The 22,200-nt window shown below is 38.8% G+C and overlaps 1 protein-coding gene across 1 annotated transcript in view; it reads left to right on the top strand.

The window, feature by feature from the left end:
- LOC126253626 (RRP12-like protein) overlaps window positions 1–22,200 on the top strand; it is a 161,412-nt gene that overhangs the window by 32,001 nt on the left and 107,211 nt on the right. The window contains exons 4-6 of the mRNA XM_049955103.1: window positions 2,773–2,955; window positions 10,691–10,807; window positions 20,193–20,423. Of these exons, the coding sequence (XP_049811060.1) occupies window positions 2,773–2,955; window positions 10,691–10,807; window positions 20,193–20,423 (531 nt within the window). The remainder of the gene's footprint in view (window positions 1–2,772; window positions 2,956–10,690; window positions 10,808–20,192; window positions 20,424–22,200) is intronic.

The following is a 22,200-nucleotide window of genomic DNA, read 5'->3' as shown; positions in this document are numbered from 1 at the left end:
TGCAATGTATTTAATGTTTTTGATGCGGTATTTCACCTGTTGTGTGCCCCCCCCACACACACACACACACAGCCAGAAGAATATACTGTGTACACCACTGAGCATTAACGTTAAGCTCATTTCTATGGTCTTGATGTAGGCTGTTTTCCTAATGATTACATGATGTTGCAATTATGAGCATTGTTATGGCACAGCTTCACCATTCTTGGTTTACTCAGCATTTAAATTAAACATTTCCTTCTTCTTAGTTAGTTGTTATACATGTGACCAGGGTGTACATATGTTATAGCTCTGCAATTTGGTTTACAGGATTTACAAAGAGCTCTAACGGTTTCGGCGACAAGAGAAGCAGTGCAAAACTGCATTGCGAACTTCACATTTCTCTTACTACAGTTGACTTACTTGAAACGTTAGCCAATTCTTCTCTGGATATGTGGCTGCGTTGATCTCCATAACTTCCTCTCTGAAGAAATAATGCTGGCTAGAGGAACCAAAAAATTACTCTCTCTCTCTCACTTGAAATAACTTGGTACTCTCATACTTTCAGTTCAGCTCAGGTGTATTTTCCTTTCTACAAATTTTATATAAGCATACAAACTCTTGCAAGTCAACTACACCGATACCCATGAGATACAATTAAATAATCACAATTGCGTGGTTTTAACAAGCAAATAATTTATAGATGTCCCATGCGTCTTGCTTTGTGTAGAGCAAAGACATGAAGTAAGTTAAAAATCTATAGTCAAATTTTTTTTTTTATTACTCTGTGTCCTCTCACACAGCGTCTGTGGCTCTTGCAGCAAACACTTGTCAGCATCATTCGACTGCCCCACTTATCGTCTTCTCTTTACAAACTTCCAACCTGCACACAGAAACCGGCGGCACAGTAGAGGTGTTTCTGCTTACTTACTTACTTTTAAAATATCGAGTGTTCGAGGCGGCGGAAGGCCAAGTGTCTCTAGAATTTACACCGAAATTCTAGAGTCACTACAGAGCTTATTTTTGTTTGATTACAATCAACAAATGACAAAGTGTGTTTAATATGATTTTCAATTGCAGAAGGATGATAAAATAAGCAATCTTATTTGTATAAAAGAAAGTTAAGAAAGCTTCAAGTATAACAGTAATGATTGGTAGCATTGAACCGTATTTCTGTCGTACACACAGCTCAATAATGTATTTCAAGAGACAATGCACTCATCATCAGGTTGTAAAACTTACCTCATGAGGTTAAAACACTAAAACATTTACTGATATATTTGCAGCATTCATTAAGTGAAGTAGGATAAAAACACATTGGAATATGTTTTCTACAACCTGACAGTGAAAACATTATCTCTCAGAACACATTGTTGAGCTGTGTAGGACAGAAATTTGTTGGATGCCACAAGTTATTACCGTTAAAACACAAGAGCTGTTACCTCGCATCCTTAAAATGGAACATATTAAATAGCTTGGAGTTTAATTTTTTACTGATGTCAGTTATTAGAAGCAGAGAACTAACTTAACTGGAAGGGGTGGTGAAGGAAGTTAGCTTTGATGCTGCTGAAGGAATCATTCTGGCCTTTACCTTGCAGTGATTTGGGGAAATCTCAGATAAAAATATCTGTGCTGTATGTTATGAAATTTTCTGCTTGAATGTGAAAACAGTGTCCTAATCATTGCCCTGCCACTTTCAGTAATAATTTGCATAATAAGACTGACAATTTTTTTGTCTATTTTGGGGCTAGACCACACTCTATTATGAGTAAATGTGCCTATTGTGTGAAACAAAATATTGAGACACCACAGTTCGTAAACAACTGAATAGTCAAAAGATGCTTTGAACAATGGGATAGCAACTAGTTCCATTAGTACTCTCTCAACAATTTTTTTAAAAAAAGTAGAAGTCACAAGATTTCCCAGATTCATGGTAAACTTTGGGGAACCGAAAGTGACACAGAATGGAAATATATTTGCCATCTATTGCAAGAAAACAAAAGATTAGTGCTACAACTTTTTTGTATGAACTGTGTGAGGAAACAGTTTCAGATTGTTTACAATGTGAGTTTTCAGTCACGGAATATGATATGAGTGCTGAGAAACCGGATGGAAGTAAAATACCATGGATTTACCTTTTAAGTGACTTCTTTGTCTGCACCAGTGGATTGGAGAAGTATGCAGCTTTTGGGTTTTGAACTGGATTTAACTTGTACAAGAAGTCTGACAATTTGAGTGTCATTTTCCTTGTCTTCTCATAGAAAGTGATGAGACTGATAGTCATTGAATGGGTCAGGCCTTTTGGATAAGTTCATCCAGCTAGAAATCCATGGACTTAACATTAATTTGCATTACTATATCTCATACTCTCTCCACATTGCTAATGTGCCACATAAGGTGCTCAGAACCATTTACTGCAGAAGAGACATTCTTTGTCAGTGTATATGAATTGAAAATGATAACTTATAGTAAAATATTTTCACATGTTATATATGCTTGCAATACAACTATTGGATAGCATGAGGAACAGAACAGCCATACTGTGGTTATATTTTGATTGCTGATGTGATATTCCTGTTCAGTCTGAGTATGCACTTGAATTTTGAAAGCAATTATCATGTATATTTAAAGGGCAACAGTCCATTGTGCAATATAGATACCTTTCATCAAAATAATAGTATATATTTTAGTCTTTTGAGATCAGGTATTTTTTATTGACTTCATGTAATAATGAACATTGAATGACGAATTTGAGATGCTTGTTTACAAATGGATTTTTCCTCTTTCTTACAGATGTCAACATTGGAGAAGAGTGATACAGAGATTTCAGTGGCAGCTGTCCTTTCATTAATTGGCATGTGTATAAAAGGAGTCCCTGAGAGTCTTCTGAAATTGAAATTCTCTGAAACATCAAAATTGTTAGTTGATTTACTTGGAAAATATTCCGAAACTGAGAACAACGTGATCCTGAGAACAGTAAGTGCAAAGCTATTATGCATACCTTTGTGGAACTGTCAGTGACAATCAGTTCAACTACTTGTTTCCTGTTCTAAATGCAGCATCTACAAATTTTTATGATTAGTGAATATATATACCATCTTCCAAAATGAGAGAATATTCTGGTTAGAACCAGGAACAGTTTTATCTGATGTGTAAGTTATATATTAGCTGATGTAGGTAGTATCGCTGATATGGTGCATCGTTCCCTTGCATGTCAGCATGTATGCCAGGTAGTAAGATTCATGTACAGACAGGAGTGGAAAGTTTATAGTGATGACTGTCATCTCTTTGTGGTGCCATAAACAGACCTTGAAGGCAACATTATATAAGGAAGACAACAAAGCTTAGTAGTAGTAGTAGTAGTAGTAGATCCGGTATGTTACTAGCTCATACCAGAATAGTTTCTGTACCAAAGGTTAACGAAATCCAGCCCTAATTTGTAGAATGATTGCCAGTCTTAAAAATGTGGACAGTGTTAATGTGTGTGTTAGGATTGATAAAGTAATGAAATCACTGAGAGACAAAAGAAAGAATTCACTGGTATTTTTTGTACTTATTGCTGGAAATATTGGTTGCAATAATAATCCATATTGAACTAGACATAAGGAGTACATACGGAAAGTGTGACTAAGGAACAGAGCTTTAATGTTATGAAATATAGAACTAAAAACTTCAACAGACAAGATCGCTGCTTACAATTTTATTTTAGATGACTGGTTCGGCAAACTTAAGCTTTGAGCCAAAAGTCCTCCATCTAAAGTAGAAACACACACACACACACACACACACACACACACACACACACACAGGCACAACTTACACAAATGTGACTGCTGTCTCAGGCCACTGAAGCCAGATACCAGATCCAATAAGGTGGGTTAAATACAGGGTGATTCAAGAAGAATACCACAACTTTAAAAATGTGTATTTAATGAAAGAAACATAATATAACCTTCTGTTATACATCATTACAAAGAGTATTTAAAAAGGTTTTTTTTTTTCACTCAAAAACAAGTTCAGAGATGTTCAATATGGCCCCCTCCAGACACTCGAGCAATATCAACCCGATACTCCAACTCGTTCCACACTCTCTGTAGCATATCAGGCGTAACAGTTTGGATAGCTGCTGTTATTTCTCGTTTCAAATCACCAATGGTGGCTGCGAGAGGTGGCCGAAACACCATATCCTTAACATACCCCCATAAGAAAAAATCGCAGGGGGTAAGATCAGGGCTTCTTGGAGGCCAGTGATGAAGTGTTCTGTCACGGGCTGCCTGGCGGCCGATCCATCGCCTCGGGTAGTTGACGTTTCATAACTAACCTTTTTCGTAGGACTCTCCATACAGTTGATTGTGGAATTTGCAGCTCTCTGCTAGCTCTGCGAGTCGATTTTCCTGGGCTGCGAACAAATGCTTGCTGGATGCGTGCTACATTTTCATCACTCGTTCTCGGCCATCCAGAACTTTTCCCTTTGCACAATCACCCATTCTCTGTAAACTGTTTATACCAACGTTTAATACACCACCTATCAGGAGGTTTAACACCATACTTCGTTCGAAATGCACGCTGAACAACTGTCGTCGATTCACTTCTGCCGTACTCAATAACACAAAAAGCTTTCTGTTGAGCGGTCGCCATCTTAGCATCAACTGACGCTGATGCCTAGTCAACAGCGCCTCAAGCGAACAAATGTACAACTAAATGAAACTTTATAACTCCCTTAATTCGACGACAGGTAGTGCTTAGCTCTGCCTTTTGTCGTTGCAGAGTTTTAAATTCCTAAAGTTGTGCTATTCTTTTTGAATCACCCTGTATTTTCACAGAATGCATGTATACAACATGTCTTCTGCAGATCAACCTCAGTATGTCTCCATCATATATACAATATATTATTGAAATATTACAGTGGGAAATGTGCAGTAAATTTTCCATTTTGAATCACATGTAGGCCTAAGGTGTGTTGGGATGAGAAAAGTTGCAGTATTAACCTTGCTGCCCAAATATTTGATAAAGTGTTTCTGAATTAGTTCACTATCAGATGTAATGTTTACTTTATAAAGTTTCCCAAACACTGGGGCAGTTATTTAAAATTAGTCTCACTAATTTTATGTATGCAGATACCTTGAAATATGCACAACAGTTTCCCAGAGCTCTCGCAACAAGTCTCTCTTCTGTTTTCCTTCTGTACTCCTGTTTACATATGGTCGTCCAGTTTCAAATCACTTTGTAATGTTATTCCCAGATATTGAACCAGTTTGATAGGCTTTCAGATATTTTCCTCCAACCCCCCCCCCCCCCCCTCTCTCTATCTGTGTGTGTGTGTGTGTGTGTGTGTGTGTGTGTGTGTGTGTGTGTGTGTGTGTGTTTTAGGTGCCAGGTGCCAGCAGCATCACAGGAGAGTTAGCATTCATTTGTCAATTACTTTATGAGTTTCTTACAAGAAGCGGCTTATTTAGTTTTATCTGTACATTGTGTTGTTTTATTCTTAAATTTCTTGCGAGTGTGTGTATTTACTATTCAGTTACACATTACAACTACTGTGTAATGTATAGTTCCTCGATCTTTAGTGTGGTGCTGTGTACAGATGCTTGCTGAGTTGGTGATCCTTCACTCACAGCTCCAGACAGGCAGTGCTGGCTTCATTCACAGAGCTTGAGGGTGTTGCCAATGGGCATCATTGAGGGAGCAGGGCATGGTCTGAAAAGAATGAGGCTGCACCATGGTTTTAAGGGTGATATGGGCAGTAAAATCCTTAGCCTTGCCAAGCCCAGGTGGAAAAAAATGTTCAAAAAACCCTTGCAGATTTCATTAAATTCCTGGTATGGCACTTGGTTGGAAGCCAGGTTAACTGTATCGGCAACCATGAACCCAAATGCTGTGATAGCATCCAAGCCATACAAGTTTTATCATTAAAGTATGGTCCACCTCAAGAAAGGTTAACAGGTGGACCACCATCTTATATACCGTTTGCCTTAAATCGTCCAAGAATGGGGATCCATTGTGTGTTGCAGTATACGAGATGATGTATAGCAGAAGACAATGGCGGTGCACTGAGATGAGATGTATATACATGCTGTGCCCGTATCTATTTCCAATGAAAGTGGTTTCTTGTTGATACACACATTGGTGACTAGCACACTGGACTCGCATTCGAGAGGACGACAGTTCAGTCCTGCGTCCGGCCATCCAGATTTAGATTTTCCGTGATTTCCCTAAATCGCTCCAGGCAAATGCCGGGATGGTTCCTTTGAAAGGGCACAGCCGACTCCCTTCCCCGTCCTTGCTTAATCTGATGAGATTGATGACCTCGCTGTCTGGTCTCTTCCGCCAAAGAAACCAACCTGACACATTGATGAACAACATGTTAGAAACCATTGCAGTGTGATTACCCTCAGGGCGGACTTCATTGATGTCCATTGCTTGGGGGTCCGAAGGTGTGGCTTAAGCGGTTGGTGCATGACATACCACCACAGTTTGTCCTTTCATCTGACTGTGATGACAGAAAGACCAGTTCATCGGGCAGTCAGGCCAATCATGTTGAACAAATGAGTGGGGCACAAAGGAAAGGGCTTGCTGGCAACACCTTGCCATGGACAAGGCTTATGGGCATGCTGCACTCCTGTGATTTCCGCCTCCAAGGATGTGCCGGGCCCAGAGTGCTTGACATCATCCAAGTTCACAGCATCCACATCTGCCCTGTGCTCCAACTGTTGGCCTGTTGCACGAAAAACTTCAAACAATTGATGAATAGAAAGGACCTCTACCAAGATGGGGTCTTCAGATTATAGTGCCCATTAGCAGACTGAGCTGACCTAACAATATCCTTGACCGTAGTATCGGCATAAGACTCCTTGTCCTGAGAAGTAACAAAGTGACACTTTTGACTGAGACCTTGCAACTCCACAGCCTAAGCATGATTCGTTTAATGAGGGTGCTTCCTGCATTAATAAAACTCCACCGTCAAGGAAAAAACACGAATGTGCCAGTGATAATATATCTCTAAGTGCCATGTTTTGTCAAATGAGAGGGAAGTGGGTTTCTGAAACAAGGCCAAGTTGCCCAACAAGTGATGCATGTGGGCATAATCAACAACAGAAAAAAGAGCCTTAATGCTATTGGTGTCCATTACATTGAATGCAGCAAAGTGTTGATGTAACACATGTCATATGCCTTCCTGTCCTCTGTGGACTCATCATAAGTGAGGAAGGGAGGCGATGGGCTGTCAATTGCTTTCCTATCACTCTGGTGAACACCCTGTCCAACATGGCTGTGTGTTCATACTGTTGCAGTTCCTAATGCCACTGGCTTTCCAGCTGCTGCTGCAGCACCACATCCAAGGACGCACCAATCGTCATTATCAAATCAACGAGAAACACACATGAAAGTCCAACAGCCCTGGTCGTCACTTGTATAGTAATTCCACATACAAATAAAAACACACACTAAGTTAAATTGTTTTAATATGAACACAGTTCCAATTTTCCATAGAAGTCCAGAGTACAATGTAGGATGAGTCCAAGAGAAATAACAATTCTCCCAAGAGCAGAGTTCAAGTTACTACTAGAAGGTACAATAATGAAACGAGAGTGAGTGCTCTCCACTCTGGTGTAAATATGGAGTTAGTTTGTTGATTGGTGAGTCAAGATGGTGCTGATCATCAGTGGCACATGCAGGCCCTGATGCAGTCGCTTTCTTCTGATGTTTGATCATGCAGCTGCCTGGTGGCCAACCCCGATTCACCTGGTGATTGCGCAGGTGAGTTGAATGTCAGTGGCTCACGATGGTGCCTCATGAGACGTTACGGTAGACATGGCAGTGGTGCCAGTATGAGATGAGTGGTAACATGGTGGGTCACTACAGTGTGGTTCATAGAATAGGATTTTTGTAAATATGCAGTAAATATTTAGTGAGTGACATTGATTTGCTGACTTGTGTGTTAACTTTCACTTTTATTTGAACCCTGTAATTTTATTTACATCTTTAAACTTTTCAATATTTTGTGCTGCTGTTGTGGTCCTAAAGTCTGAAGAAGGGTTTGACACAGCTCTCATTGATACGCTATCCTGTGCAAGCCTCTTTATCTCAAGTTGTACCGTTAACTTATTTCCCTCCCTCAATTCAGTACTGCCTCATTAATTACATGATCTACCCATGTTATCTTCTGGTTCTTCTATAGCAACACATTTCAAAAGCTTCTATTCTCTTCCTTTCTGAACTGCTTCCCATCCACATTTCATTTCCATTCAAGGCTACAGCTACACTCGAGACAAGTACCTTCAAGAAAAGACGTCCTAACACTTAAATTTATTTTCAGTTTTAACAAATTTGTATTTTTCAGAAACAGGTTCCTGATATATCCAGTTTGCATTTTATTCCTCTCTGCTTCAACCATCATAATTTAGTTTCCTGTTACCCAAGTAGGGAAACTCATCTACTACTTTTAACATCTCATTTTCTAATCTGATTACCTCAGCATCATTGGATTTAGTTTGACTACATTCCATTACCCTTGTTTTACTTTTATTGATGATCATCTTATAATCTCCTTTTGATACACTATCTTCCATGTCATTTGCTGTGTCCGATAGAATTACAAATTCTTTGGCAATCCTCGATTTCTATTTCTTCTCCCTAAACTTTAAATCCTTCCAAATATTTATTGGTATCCTTTACTCCTTGCTTGTGGTACGAACTGAATAGCCTCAGGGATAGGCTGCAGCTAGAGAGGACCCTAATGGAATGCGCAGACCGAGTGAGAAAATCACTGTTCTGTGCATGACGTCACCCTCAGAGCATGTGGCTCTAGCAGAGTGAGAGCTACTGTTTCAGTGGAAGAAGGTGGAAGCTTGGATCGTGTGTGTGTGTGTGTGTGTGTGTGTGTGTGTGTGTGTGTGTTTTGATGAAATGAACGTTGATGGAAGTGTCATTTGAAGAAGTGGAGGATTGTGTTGTAGGCCCAAGCAGTAACATTCTTGTTATTATGGTTCATGAACCTTGTTCGGGATGGAAGCAGCTGATATTTTATGACTTTGACATTGAGATGACAGTGGTGCTGCAAAACTTAATTGTTTCCTCGTTTCATAATATAGGCGATAGTATTGTCGTAGTAATTACTGATCTGGGGTTGAAAAATTGATACAGGACTCAGTGAAAAAATGTTGGCATTTTCAGATGTCACTCACTTATACAAATTACTTCTCAACCACTTTCTTTATGACAGCATAAGGTTTTCTGATGGTAAAGTAATTACAAAAGCACCAATCAAGAAACTACTATCATTAGATAATGCAGAAATTAAAATGTTACCCAAACTGCCACAGTTTTACCTCAGTGTTGGAAAGGTAGAGAGCGCCAACATTTACCTCTAGCCTTGAAACTGTTTCCAAATACAACTGCTCAGGCAATTTGTTATCTGTTACCGGAAGAAAATGAAACAGCAGACTTCTTTCAATTTGTTAATAACTCTTTTGACATTCTGAATTCTTGTAAATGGTCGGCAAAAAGACAATGGCGAGTGCTTTTGAAACTAACGAGCAGCTTCAGAAAACCACCCTCAACAAAATGTATTCTTATTGTGAAAAAATGCAGGTAGGCAACAGAAACCAACTACTGCCTTTCCAAAACTGACTGTGAACATCAGTTATTTCTTCATTTGGCCTTCAGTCTAAGCTTCTGTCATCGCCATTAAGTGTGCTTATGGCTGAACCAGGATTGCCTCGAAAATTTGTTTTCTCAGGTTGAAGGTGTTGGTCAGTTTTATCAACACCCTCCTCTGAAAGAAGTGAAACATTTCCTGTGTTTGTCGCTTCTGGGAAAGAATGCCCATGACATTCCACTGTTGAGCACTTTACCTGTGAGACTGGAAGATGACCAACAATTCTTGTCATTGATTTCACTTTCTGGAATTCTGCCTGATATGTCTGAAGCAATAACCATGCTAGAGGGGGAAGCAGAGATACAGAACATAAGTTTTGGCTGTGAGACTGCTGCGTTGTCTGCTGCGACAGATGATGTTCAGTGCTCAGCAGGAGGATTCAGATATCTGTCAAGTTATATTCCACATCATGCTGCAAAATTTGAGAACACACAGGGGACATCATCGAATGAATTACTTTGCCCTCCTCCAATCCCTTTCAGGATGTGGATGGATAGAATTTCTGTTAGGAGGAGATTTGTTAGTGCTGTGTAACAAGTGGATGCGACAGATCTCAGAATTTGAGCTTGTTTTCAACAATGCTAACAGAATTGATGCTGTCAAAAGAGAAAAATATTTCTAAGAGATTAGCCAACATGATTTTGCAGAAATATCCTTACATAACACCAGAGATAATTAAAATATCCTTACACACCCTAATTGTTACAGTCTCCTCTCTCCTCCGTCCTTTCCATTTTTTTTCCATCCTTTAATGAAGGTAACTCAAGTTACAATATAAGTGTGTCCCTCCCTCCATCCCCCCCTCCTTCCCTCCCTCCTTCCCTCTCTTTTTAAAGTTATTGCACGCTATTCTTGTGGTTTTAGGCTACAGTGGGAAACGATAATCTCAAATTCTCGATAAGTTCCAAGTTCCTTTTTTTGGTCTACATGATGATACCTTTTTGTCTTTCAGTAAAATATGACCACAGCGTTCACAGTGTTTCTTGTAGCATTACTTGATGTCTAATATTGTGTTTATATGTTATTGAGTAATGCTGTAAATGTATTTATTTACAGCTTATAGGGTGTCTATCAGTGCTACTCAGAGCCCAAGATGCTGCAGTGTGGACATATTCTTCAACATTGCAAGTTCTTGATTCTATCCTCACTTTCACAACTCATCCAAAACCAAAGGTATAAATATATATATATATGTTATGAATACTTTGTATGTAGAAACTGAAAAATGAGCTGAAGTGAAGTTGAAAGTGCAATTAATGGCTATACTCTAAAGCTTTTTAATATATTTTAAGTATTTTAATTTTTATATAATTTGTGGTAGCAACATTTCCTTTTTTCTCCATTTTTAGAAATTTTTTGTATCAGTGTGAAAATTTAGTTCTTTGTGAATGACCAACAGAAATATGTTTCATCAGGTCAGCTGGTAATAAATTGATTCCCTTAAAAATAAGTAACTTGCACAGCTATAGATTCCTTGTTCGGGAAGAGAACTCATATTTTCAGTATTAATTTGTGAAATGTAATTTATCACAGATAAGCTTTTTTTTCAATCCCTTGAGCCTATGTTTAATGTGTGCCAACTATAAATAACATTGTATTGTACCATTTATTTTATTTATTTACACGTCAAGTTCTGTAGGACTAAATCTCCAAGGTCATGGAACGTGTCGGTACATAAAACTACAACGTAAGAGTAATAGCAGATAAAAATAAAATGTTTATGAACAGGAAAACAGTTTCTCAGTACCTCTCAAAACAGCAATTGTTAACCATGCATTGCCACTAACTACTTCTGTCGTAGTACAAGAAAATTGAATCTTGCAACCAGCAAAAGTAATAGGTCCTTGTAGTAACTCCTGTTGACCAGTCTCATTTGGTGTAATTGAAAATGTATCCACTGTCTTGTACACTGGCATTCTGCTCCTCCTCACGTATCTTCTGCGACGGTAACCCATGGCTGTGTGCTCGGTGCGGCTGCCTCGAGTCGAATGAGCCTGCAGCTGCCTCGGGAGCGGAAGCGCTGATAAGACGTCACGCGCGCCTTATCGTGACGTCACTTCCGCTGATAAGTTTGATTTTCGAGCAACACGGGCCTAGTAAAACTAGGGCCCGTGTTCCGTATGCCTCGCTTGGCGCACTGGTCAGCCCTGGCGTAGCGCTCACTGTACAGCCCTGGTCACGTGACTTACGCGGCGCGCAGCAGGCTAAGTCACACAGTTTACTTAAACAAATTTAAGTAAACACAATCAACATTGCAACAAGAATCAGCTTAATTTTTCAAGGAACTTCTTGACAGAATAGAAGGAGTGACCCATGAGGAAACTCTTCAGTTTCGATTTGAAAGTGCATGGATTACTGCTAAGAGTTTTGAATTCAAGTGGTAGCTTATTGAAAATGGATGCAGCAGTATACTGCACACCTTTCTGCACAAGAGTTAAGGACGTCCGATCCAAATGCAGGTTTGATTTCTGCTGAGTATTAACTGAGTGCAAACTCCTTATTCTTGGGAATAAGCTAATATTGATGACAAGAAATGACAGTAAGGAATATATATATTGAAAGACCAATCTCAAAATACCCAGACTCATGAACAGGGGTCGACAAGAGGTTCGTGAACTTACACCATTTACTGCCTGAGCTGCCCGTTTCTGAGCCAAAAATATCTTTTTAGAATGGGATCAGTTACCCCAAAATATAATACCATACGACATAAGCGAATGAAAATAAGCAAAAGAGACTAATTTTTGTGTCCAACAGTCACTCACTTCAGATATCATTCGAATAGTAAACATGATAGCATTAAGTCTTTGAACAAGATCCTGAATGTGGGCTTTCCATGACAGTTTACTATCTATCTGAACACCTAGAAATTTGAACTGTTCAATTTCACTAATCATATGCCCATTCTGTGAAATTAAAATGTCATGTTTTGTTGAATTGTGTGTTAGAAACTGTAAAAACTGAGTCATACTGTGATTTAGCATTAGTTTATTTTCTACAAGCCATGAACTTAGGTCATGAAGTGCACTATTTGAAGCCAAGCCAATGTTGCACACGACATGCCCTACTACCAAGCTAGTGTCATCAGCAAACAGAAATACTTTATAGTTATCCATAATACAAGCGGAATATCATTTATCTTAATAAGGAACAGGAGTTGCCCCAACACTGACCCCTGGGGCACCCCCCACTTGACTGTACCCCAGTCAGACCCCACATCATAGCCATTCTCAACATTGTGAATAATGACCTTTTGCTGTCTGTTGCGGAAGTAAGAGGTGAACCAACTGTGAGTTATTCACATAGTTGTTTTACAGTTGTAAGCCTGCTTTTATTCCTTCACTATTCCTTCAGCTAACACAGTGATAAGCAGTGTTGCTATACGCCAAAGTGAGCAAGCAGTAATATAAAATAAATACGGAGCCAGCTGAGAAAAAATATACGATCTGTGCAAGAAAATGACCCAGATTCCGAGATAGCAGCACAACCCCCTAATGAGGCAATTGTCTATGAGATAATTAGTAATTGAATAAGAATCTGATGCAACTGCAATTTTTAATGCTCTGAGTGGGTCTTTACTGTGCGGTAACACTTGAACGTGACAGCGGAGTGATAAAATGAAAGTTTATTTTATTATCATTTAATGAAACAGCAATTTAGTTTATATAATATAATTTTATTTTATTGTTGTTTAAAGAAACTAAGATTAAACTGTGATTTTGAATGTGTATGTTTACCTTGGTAACATAAAGACAACTATCTTTAGATGTGTGTAAAGTACACTATGAGCCCACTAGGTTATGAAAATCAGTGCACCTGCTTGAGGATTAACTACCTTAAATTTATTGTGCCATATTCCAATTTTGAGAAGAAGAAGAAGAAGAAGACATTATGGTGTACACTTCTCTCTGATATAGTGTACACACTTCAAGAAATATATAAGTTCAATTCTTTAATTTTTTGCCCAACATGTGGAACATGATGGTGTAGTATCTGCAACTGTAATAATTACTTGGAATCAAATAACAGCACCAGTTGCACTTCTCTTTTTGATCATCATGGCAAGTTTGAGCTGCCAAGGCCATTTTCCAGTGCTTAAAAGTCCAGACCAATATTGTGGGAGTACACAGACAGACTCTGTGTATGTTTTCATGATGCTAGGCAGGTACTGTATGATTAAATGATGATGGCGTCCTCTTGGGTAAAATATTCTGGAGGTAAAATAGTCCCCCATTCGGATCTCCAGGCGGGGACTACTCAAGAGGACGTCGTTATCAGGAGAAAGAAAACTGGCATTCTACAGATCGGAGCGTGGAATGTCAGATCCCTTAATCAGGCAGGTAGGTTAGAAAATTTAAAAAGGGAAATGGATAGGTTAAAGTTAGATATAGTGGGAATTAGTGAAGTTCGGTGGCAGGAGGAACAAGACTTTTGATCAGGTGATTACAGGGTTATAAATACAAAATCAAATAGGGGTAATGCAGGAGTAAGTTTAATAATGAATAAAAAAATAGGAGTGCGGGTTAGCTACTACAAACAGCATAGTGAACGCATTATCGTGGCCAAGATAGACACAAAGCCCATGCCTACTACAGTAGTACAAGTTTATATGCCAACTAGCTCTGCAGATGATGAAGAAATTGATGAAATATATGATGAGATAAAAGAAATTATTCAGGTAGTGAAAGAAGACGAAAATTTAATAGTCATGGGTGACTGGAATTCGTCAGTAGGAAAAGGGAGAGAAGGAAACATAGTAGGTGAATATGGATTGGGGGGAAGAAATGAAAGAGGAAGCCGCCTGGTAGAATTTTGCACAGAGCATAACTTAATCATAGCTAACACTTGGTTCAAGAATCATAAAAGAAGGTTGTATACCTGGGAGAATCCTGGAGATACTAAAAGGTATCAGATAGATTATATAATGGTAAGACAGAGATTTAGGAACCAGGTTTTAAATTGTAAGACATTTCCAGGGGCAGATGTGGATTCTGACCACAATCTATTGGTTATGAACTGCAGATTGAAACTGAAGAAACTGCAAAGAGGTGGGAATTTAAGGAGATGGGACCTGGATAAACTGAAAGAACCAGAGGTTGTAGAGAGTATCAGGGGGAGCATAAGGGAACAACTGACAGGAATGGGGGAAAGAAATACAGTAGAAGAAGAAAGGGTAGCTCTGAGGGATGAAGTAGTGAAGGCAGCAGAGTATCAAGTAGGTAAAAAGACGAGGGCTAATAGAAATCCTTGGGTAACAGAGGAAATATTGAATTTAATTGATGAAAGGAGAAAATATAAAAATGCAGTAAATGAAGCAGGCAAAAAGGAATACAAACGTCTCAAAAATGAGATCGACAGGAAGTGCAAAATGGCTAAGCAGGGATGGCTAGAGGACAAAAGTAAGGATGTAGAGGCTTGTCTCACTAGGGGTAAGATAGATACTGCCTACAGGAAAATTAAAGAGACCTTTGGAGAGAAGAGAACCACTTGTATGAATTTCAAGAGCTCAGATGGCAACCCAGTTCTAAGCAAAGAAGGGAAGGCAGAAAGGTGGAAGGAGTATATAGAGGGTTTATACAAGGGCGATGTACTTGAGGACAATATTATGGAAATGGAAGAGGATGTAGATGAAGATGAAATGGGAGATAAGATACTGTGTGAAGAGTTTGACAGAGCACTGAAAGACCTGAGTCGAAACAAGGCCCCGGCAGTAGACAACGTTCCATTAGAACTACTGATGGCCTTGGGAGAGCCAGTCATGACAAAACTCTACCATCTGGTGAGCAAGATGTATGAGACAGGCGAAATACCCACAGACTTCAAGAAGAATATAATAATTCCAATCCCAAAGAAAGAAGGTGTTGACAGATGTGAAAATTACCGAACTATCAGTTTAATAAGTCACAGCTGCAAAATACTAACGCGAATTCTTTACAGACGAATGGAAAAACTGCTAGAAGCGGACCTCGGGGAAGATCAGTTTGGATTCCGTAGAAATGTTGGAACACGTGAGGCAATACTAACCTTACGACTTATCTTAGAAGAAAGATTAAGAAAAGGCAAACCTACGTTTCTAGCATTTGTAGACTTAGAGAAAGCTTTTGACAACGTTAACTGGAATACTCTCTTTCAAATTCTGAAGGTGGCAGGGGTAAAATACAGGGAGCGAAAGGCTATTTACAATTTGTACAGAAAGCAGATGGCAGTTATAAGAGTCGAGGGGCATGAAAGGGAAGCAGTGGTTGGGAAAGGAGTGAGACAGGGTTGTAGCCTCTCCCCGATGTTATTCAATCTGTATATTGAGCAAGCAGTAAAGGAAACAAAAGAAAAATTCGGAGTAGGTATTAAAATTCATGGAGAAGAAGTAAAAACTTTGAGGTTCGCCGATGACATTGTAATTCTGTCAGAGACAGCAAAGGACTTGGAAGAGCAGTTGAACGGAATGGACAGTGTCTTGAAAGGAGGATATAAGATGAACATCAACAAAAGCAAAACGAGGATAATGGAATGTAGTCAAATTAAATCGGGTGATGCTGAGGGGATTAGATTAGGAAATGAGACACTTAAAGTAGTAAAGGAGTTTTGCTATTTAGGGAGCAAAATAACTGATGATGGTCGAAGTAGAGAGGATATAAAATGTAGACTGGCAATGGGAAGGAAATCGTTTCTGAAGAAGAGAAATTTGCTAACATCGAGTATAGATTTAAGTGTCAGGAAGTCGTTTCTGAAAGTATTTGTATGGAGTGTAGCCATGTATGGAAGTGAAACATGGACGATAACCAGTTTGGACAAGAAGAGAATAGAAGCTTTCGAAATGTGGTGCTACAGAAGAATGCTGAAGATAAGGTGGGTAGATCACGTAACTAATGAGGTGGTATTGAATAGGATTGGGGAGAAGAGAAGTTTGTGGCACAACTTGACTAGAAGAAGGGATCGGTTGGTAGGACATGTTTTGAGGCATCAAGGGATCACAAATTTAGCACTGGAGGGCAGCGTGGAGGGTAAAAATCGTAGAGGGAGACCAAGAGATGAATACACTAAGCAGATTCAGAAGGATGTAGGTTGCAGTAGGTACTGGGAGATGAAGAAGCTTGCACAGGATAGAGTAGCATGGAGAGCTGCATCAAACCAGTCTCAGGACTGAAGACCACAACAACAGGCAGGTAACCACTGAAAAATGGCCTTGGTAGCTGAAACTGGTCATGATGTTTGAAACTAAAAGAGCTACTGTTGCTGTTACTTGATCATAAGAGTAAAATTGTATTAACTTTGTAGGATTATTCCATTAGGTATTAAAAATTATATCTGATCATTTTATTGGTGGTGTGTGGCAGATTAAATATATTTAATACTTGGGATGTAAGTTGTGTTGATAAAAAATCTCACCAAGCAGCTGCAGGAGATGATGCATATAAAAATTGTGGAAATTTGCAAGTTTTCGGAGCCAGTGGCTCCTTCTTCTGGCAGAACTTGGAAGTGAAGGGAAGAAGGGTGAAGGAAAAGGACTGGCAAGATTTAGGTAATGGGGGGGGGGGGGGGGGGAGTCCCCAACAAACAGTCTTTCCTTCTCATTCCATCAGAATCAGGTAAGTCTCCCTTGATCTGGGGTTTTGGGCAACTTTTATGTAACATTTCCTGTTTCCTAAACCTCACTAGCTGTCTTGTACAGTGGTCAAAATGTAACATATTGCCAAAAATTTTATACTGAATATTGTGATCCAGAAATGTGTTTTAATGTCGACACACTGGTTTGTTTGTAATGTAAGAGCAGCAGAATCAGTCCACATTTCCACTGGGGAGGGGGCAATATATACAGCTTGTGACAACCTTGTCATCTGTAAACATTGCAGTACTCGTGCTAGTTGTCATTACAAGAGTTGCGTTGCTTCACAATGGTTCGGACAAAAATAAAATACGATCAGAGACTCTGTATAGTCACTCAAACATAGCAGGGAATGATACAGGTGGACATTGCAGCGAATGTCGCTGTGAGGCAAAGTGATGTCTCTAGAATCTGGCACAAGTTTCTAGCAATAGGATCAGTTGAGGATTGTCACAAAGGTGGTTTGTCAGTTTAGCCTTTGTATCAACCTGGGAAATGTCAGACACTGACGTAAGTGATCACAGAATAGAAATTCTTATATCTCTAGGTAAATTGTCTTCCTTCATTGCATTAAGTTATGCAAAGTATTTTAAATTACTGTGCCTGTGGGACATTAGGCAAGGAGTTCCATTTTTTAAGGAAACATTTATGTGTGAGGAAAGGAAGCTGCACTAGTAATATGGTTACGATGGCATCAGGTAAAATCCTCATGCCAGCAAAACTGTACTGAAGCAACTTCTGAAGACTATGGACAAAGACAGATTCTATTTTCAGTTTTTATTAGGTTGGTGCATAAGTACATAACATTTTTATTTTTCAGGCTGGTATTCTGGTTGTTACAGGTTTATGGATCGAGAGTCATTTTTTATTTGTAGTTCACTGTTGCTATTTGAGTTTACATGTTGTCATTTTGTCATTTGAAGATAGTGAGTGGAGCTGTGTAAACTAGAAAATGGAGTGCAAAGTGAAGGAATCTGAATGTTTCTGACATATTCTTTGTTTTGAGCTTAGTTGAGGATGGCAACAGTGCAGGCAGCCAGAAACATTGGTGCCATGTATGGGGATAAGCCTGTTGGACAGAGCACTGCAAGAAAATGTTTTTCTCATTCTAAACAGGATTGTTTTGACATTAGTGACTCTCCATGTTCAAGAAGACCTTCCCGGTTTGATGAAGATTGTTTAAACACATTAGTACAGAATGATCAATGTCAGTGCACTCAAGAAATGGCAAATGTGATGATTTATGATCATTCCACTATCGTGCAACATTTGCGAGCAATGGGGAAGGTTCAAAAATTGAGTGTATGCTCTAAGCCAAAATAAAAAAAATCGATGGGTGGTTACATGTGCATCTCTGCTTGTTTGTCATCATTTGGCTCTTGAACAACACCGACCATTCCGAACTTGTATTGTTACTAGTGGCAAGAAATGGTGTCTTTATGCTAACATAAGGAAAAGAAAGGAATGATTTAGCCTAAACAAAGCAGCAACTCCCTGTACAAAGACCTGCGTGCATCCACAAAATATATGTTGTGTGTCTGGTGGAATATTGATAGTGCTGTGTACCATGTATTGTTTCCCCGAGGTGTAACAATCACCACTGACATTTATTACCAGCAACTGAGATGAGATGTCTTGCAGACACAATCCAAGAACAACATCCAAGAAGACTGCATGAAGTGGTGCTACTCCGCGATAACATCTGCTAGACTGGCAAACACTATGTAGGAATTCGTTTGGGAAGTCATTCTTTACCCAACTTATTCACCTGATATAACACCCTCAGAGTTTCAGCTTTTCTGCTCTCTGCTGAACAACATTCAAGAAACTTCCATTCTGCATGAAAATATGCTCTGAACATGGCTCACCTCAAAACCATGTGACTTCTACAGTTGCAGAATTGAAAAGTTACCCCAGCATTGACAGACTTTCGTAAATAGTGAAGGAGAAAGTCTCTGTTATGTGAATTTGTTGTATTTATTAAACTTACAGAATATTGCTATGAACTTGTGCACCAACCCAATACATTGACTTACTATAAAAACTAAAACCAGAAAAAAATGATGGTTCATAAACCAAAAAATTTGAAGATAGTTAATATTTTGTAAGATCTGTTGGTGAAATGATGCCTATGAGGATGTCAGACTACCAATCTGAATGTGTGTGTTTCAGTCCATAGGTGGCCCTAGGATTTACCATGCAGTTTCCATAACTTAATGTGTGACAATAATTTGGTCTATTTAGGGAAAATTTGGTCTCCACATTTAGGTAAATATCCCTCTATAATTTGCTCAGTGGTTTGTTCAACTGAGTTTCCTTCCTTCCTTGCTTCCATAATTGGCTGGGCAAGCCACACCTTCACCAGTGGGACCATGTCTATGTAAAGCTTTTAGTATTGACTCTAGCTTTGTTTTTGCATATTATTAGCAAATAAAACAAAGCAGATCTATGCTGTATGTTTGCTTGTGAAAATCTTTTCAGACTTGCAGCAATCAATTAAGTCAGAAAGCAGTAAAGAGGATGCCTTCAAATTTTATGATCTTTATTATAATGCACCGATTTCTTCCCCAGAAAATCTTGTAAGTCAAATATGGAATCCCAATAAAGAGACAATGCAAAAGAATTACTAACGAATTTGGTACCAGATTGCTGTTTTGACCTTCGGATGAACTGTCTTGAAATATTTGTGTTCGTACTTAAATATATATTTGTTTGTGGTAAACAGTCAACTTATTAATAAATATTTATAGCAATAGCAAATAGTGCAGACACTAGGTTCTACTTAATGTCCAGTGTAATTGCTTACATACATGAGTTGTATCTCTGAAACCATAGCTACTGGTATTTTGATGATTATTGTAGCAATAGACTAATATCAGACTTGTCTTCTGTACCACATATTTATTGGTAAGTAGTGGTTAATGTTTCTTGACAATATCTGCATGTCTGTTGTAGGTTCGCAAGGCAGCACAACATGCTGTCTGTGCAATACTGAGAGGTAGCAGCATAATGCTGGATGGAGCCCCTACTCCACCACCAGCTCATCACCCTGCAGCAAAGCATGTTGCCAAGTTCTGCAACACACAGATGGAGACAAGTGGTTCTTTCGGAGGCTCCACGACAACACTACATGTTCTTAATCTCCTCAAGGATATAATTTTTGCATTTCCGAAGGCTCAGGTCAAGGTTAGAGACTCGAATTGCTATTGAATTTCACCTGGTTTTGTTTTTCTTATTACCAGGTGTGTGCATATATCATATCATCATCATTTTATTCCCATTCTCTTGTTATTGTGCCAGATGTCTCCAGTATTGCAGTTGATATCAATATAAACTAGGTGGCAATGGTTGACTCCACTTGGAAGACAAATCAGCAAAATTTTAGGATTAAACATTTGCTTCATGTATTGTAACCTGCCTTTCTGCCATGTGTGTATTTTTGTGACATTCTCATGTAAATTGAATCATTCTAAGGCATTACTATAATAAGGCAATACTATAATTGTTAGCTTATATAGATCACCAGGAGGAGATGTAAATACAGTTTTCAAAAGATTTGAGCTGCTTATGAGGAAAATACTAAAATCTAAAATTAAACTAAATATCTGTGGCGATTTCAACATTGAAATGGCCAATAGTGATGAACATGTTACTAAAACATTTTTTAATATCTTAAGATCACTAAATTTACAATGTACAAATTACACACCAACACAGGATAATGCGTGCTTAGATAATATTATAGTAAATTTTTCTAGAGAGATGTATGACGTCAGACTTGCCAGTGGAGCCCTAACTGATCATGAACCATTTATTTTAACATTCTGCTGTGATCAGTTGCCTAAATCAGACAAATCAGTCAGAATCAAGTCTAATACCACATGGGTAAGAGGACAGAAAGATGAATATATTAATTTATTTATTGACAGATTATCTGATGCTAACTGGGACTTTGTGTACAACACACAACCTGAGAAGGGTGCTGGTGAAATGGTGTTTAACAACTTCCTGAAAATACTCACAGAGTTATGGTACTCCTGCTCACCATTAATCAAAAGTAGCCCTAAGCATAAACAGAAAAACAAACAGCTAAAATGGTATACAGATGAGCTAGCTCTCACTAGGGAGTAGATGCTCAGACTGTACAGAATATATAAAAATTCTTGTAAACAAGGACTTGAGCTAGATAATACTTCTTATAGAGCTTATCTAAAACATAAAAAAATCTACAAAGACAAATTGTCCTTAGCCAAAAAACAGGCATGTGAACATTACATTGAAAGTGCTCCCAACAAATGTAAGGCAGCATGGGATATCTTCAACCAATATAATTCACAAACCCATACACAAGATGCAAAGCTGGTCCCAGAAGAAGTAAATAATTACTTCCTAACCTCAGAGAGTGATCTGAAAAGCAAAATCAAGCAAAATGGCACTTGTGCACTAGATCATCTTGGTGCTGTGCCCCATAGGAGGTATACTTTCCACTGGAATGTTGTCACCCCAGAGGATATTGTAAAAGCTGTGGCAAGGTTCACCAACTCCAAAAGTATAGACTGTTATTGGTTTTCTAACTATGTAATGAAAAAAATAATACACCTTATCTGTCGACCCCTTTCTTTCATTTTTAATGTGTGTTTAGAATCTGGAATTTTCCCAGATGCACCCAAAACTGCTAAAGTGATACCAGTCTTTAAAAAGGGAGATAAGCATCTGCCCCAAAACTATCGACCAGTTTCTATTGTCCCAATTTTCTCTAAAGTTTTTGAGTATCTAATGTACAGTCAACTAAATAACTATTTTGAAAAGCATGATCTCCTCTCCAACAGACAGTTTGCATATCAATATGGTAAAAGTAGCTCTACTGCTGTCACTGAAGTTGTTAACCAGGTGTTAACTGCATTCGAAAATAAGGATCTAGTATCAGTTGCACTGTGTGATCTTAGCAAAGCCTTCGACTGCA

Source organism: Schistocerca nitens, chromosome 4, assembly GCF_023898315.1.
Source record: "Schistocerca nitens isolate TAMUIC-IGC-003100 chromosome 4, iqSchNite1.1, whole genome shotgun sequence".
Classification (NCBI taxonomy): domain Eukaryota; kingdom Metazoa; phylum Arthropoda; class Insecta; order Orthoptera; family Acrididae; genus Schistocerca; species Schistocerca nitens.
The sequence above is the reverse complement of the archived record's forward strand: the minus strand, read 5'-3'. Positions and strand labels throughout refer to the sequence as shown.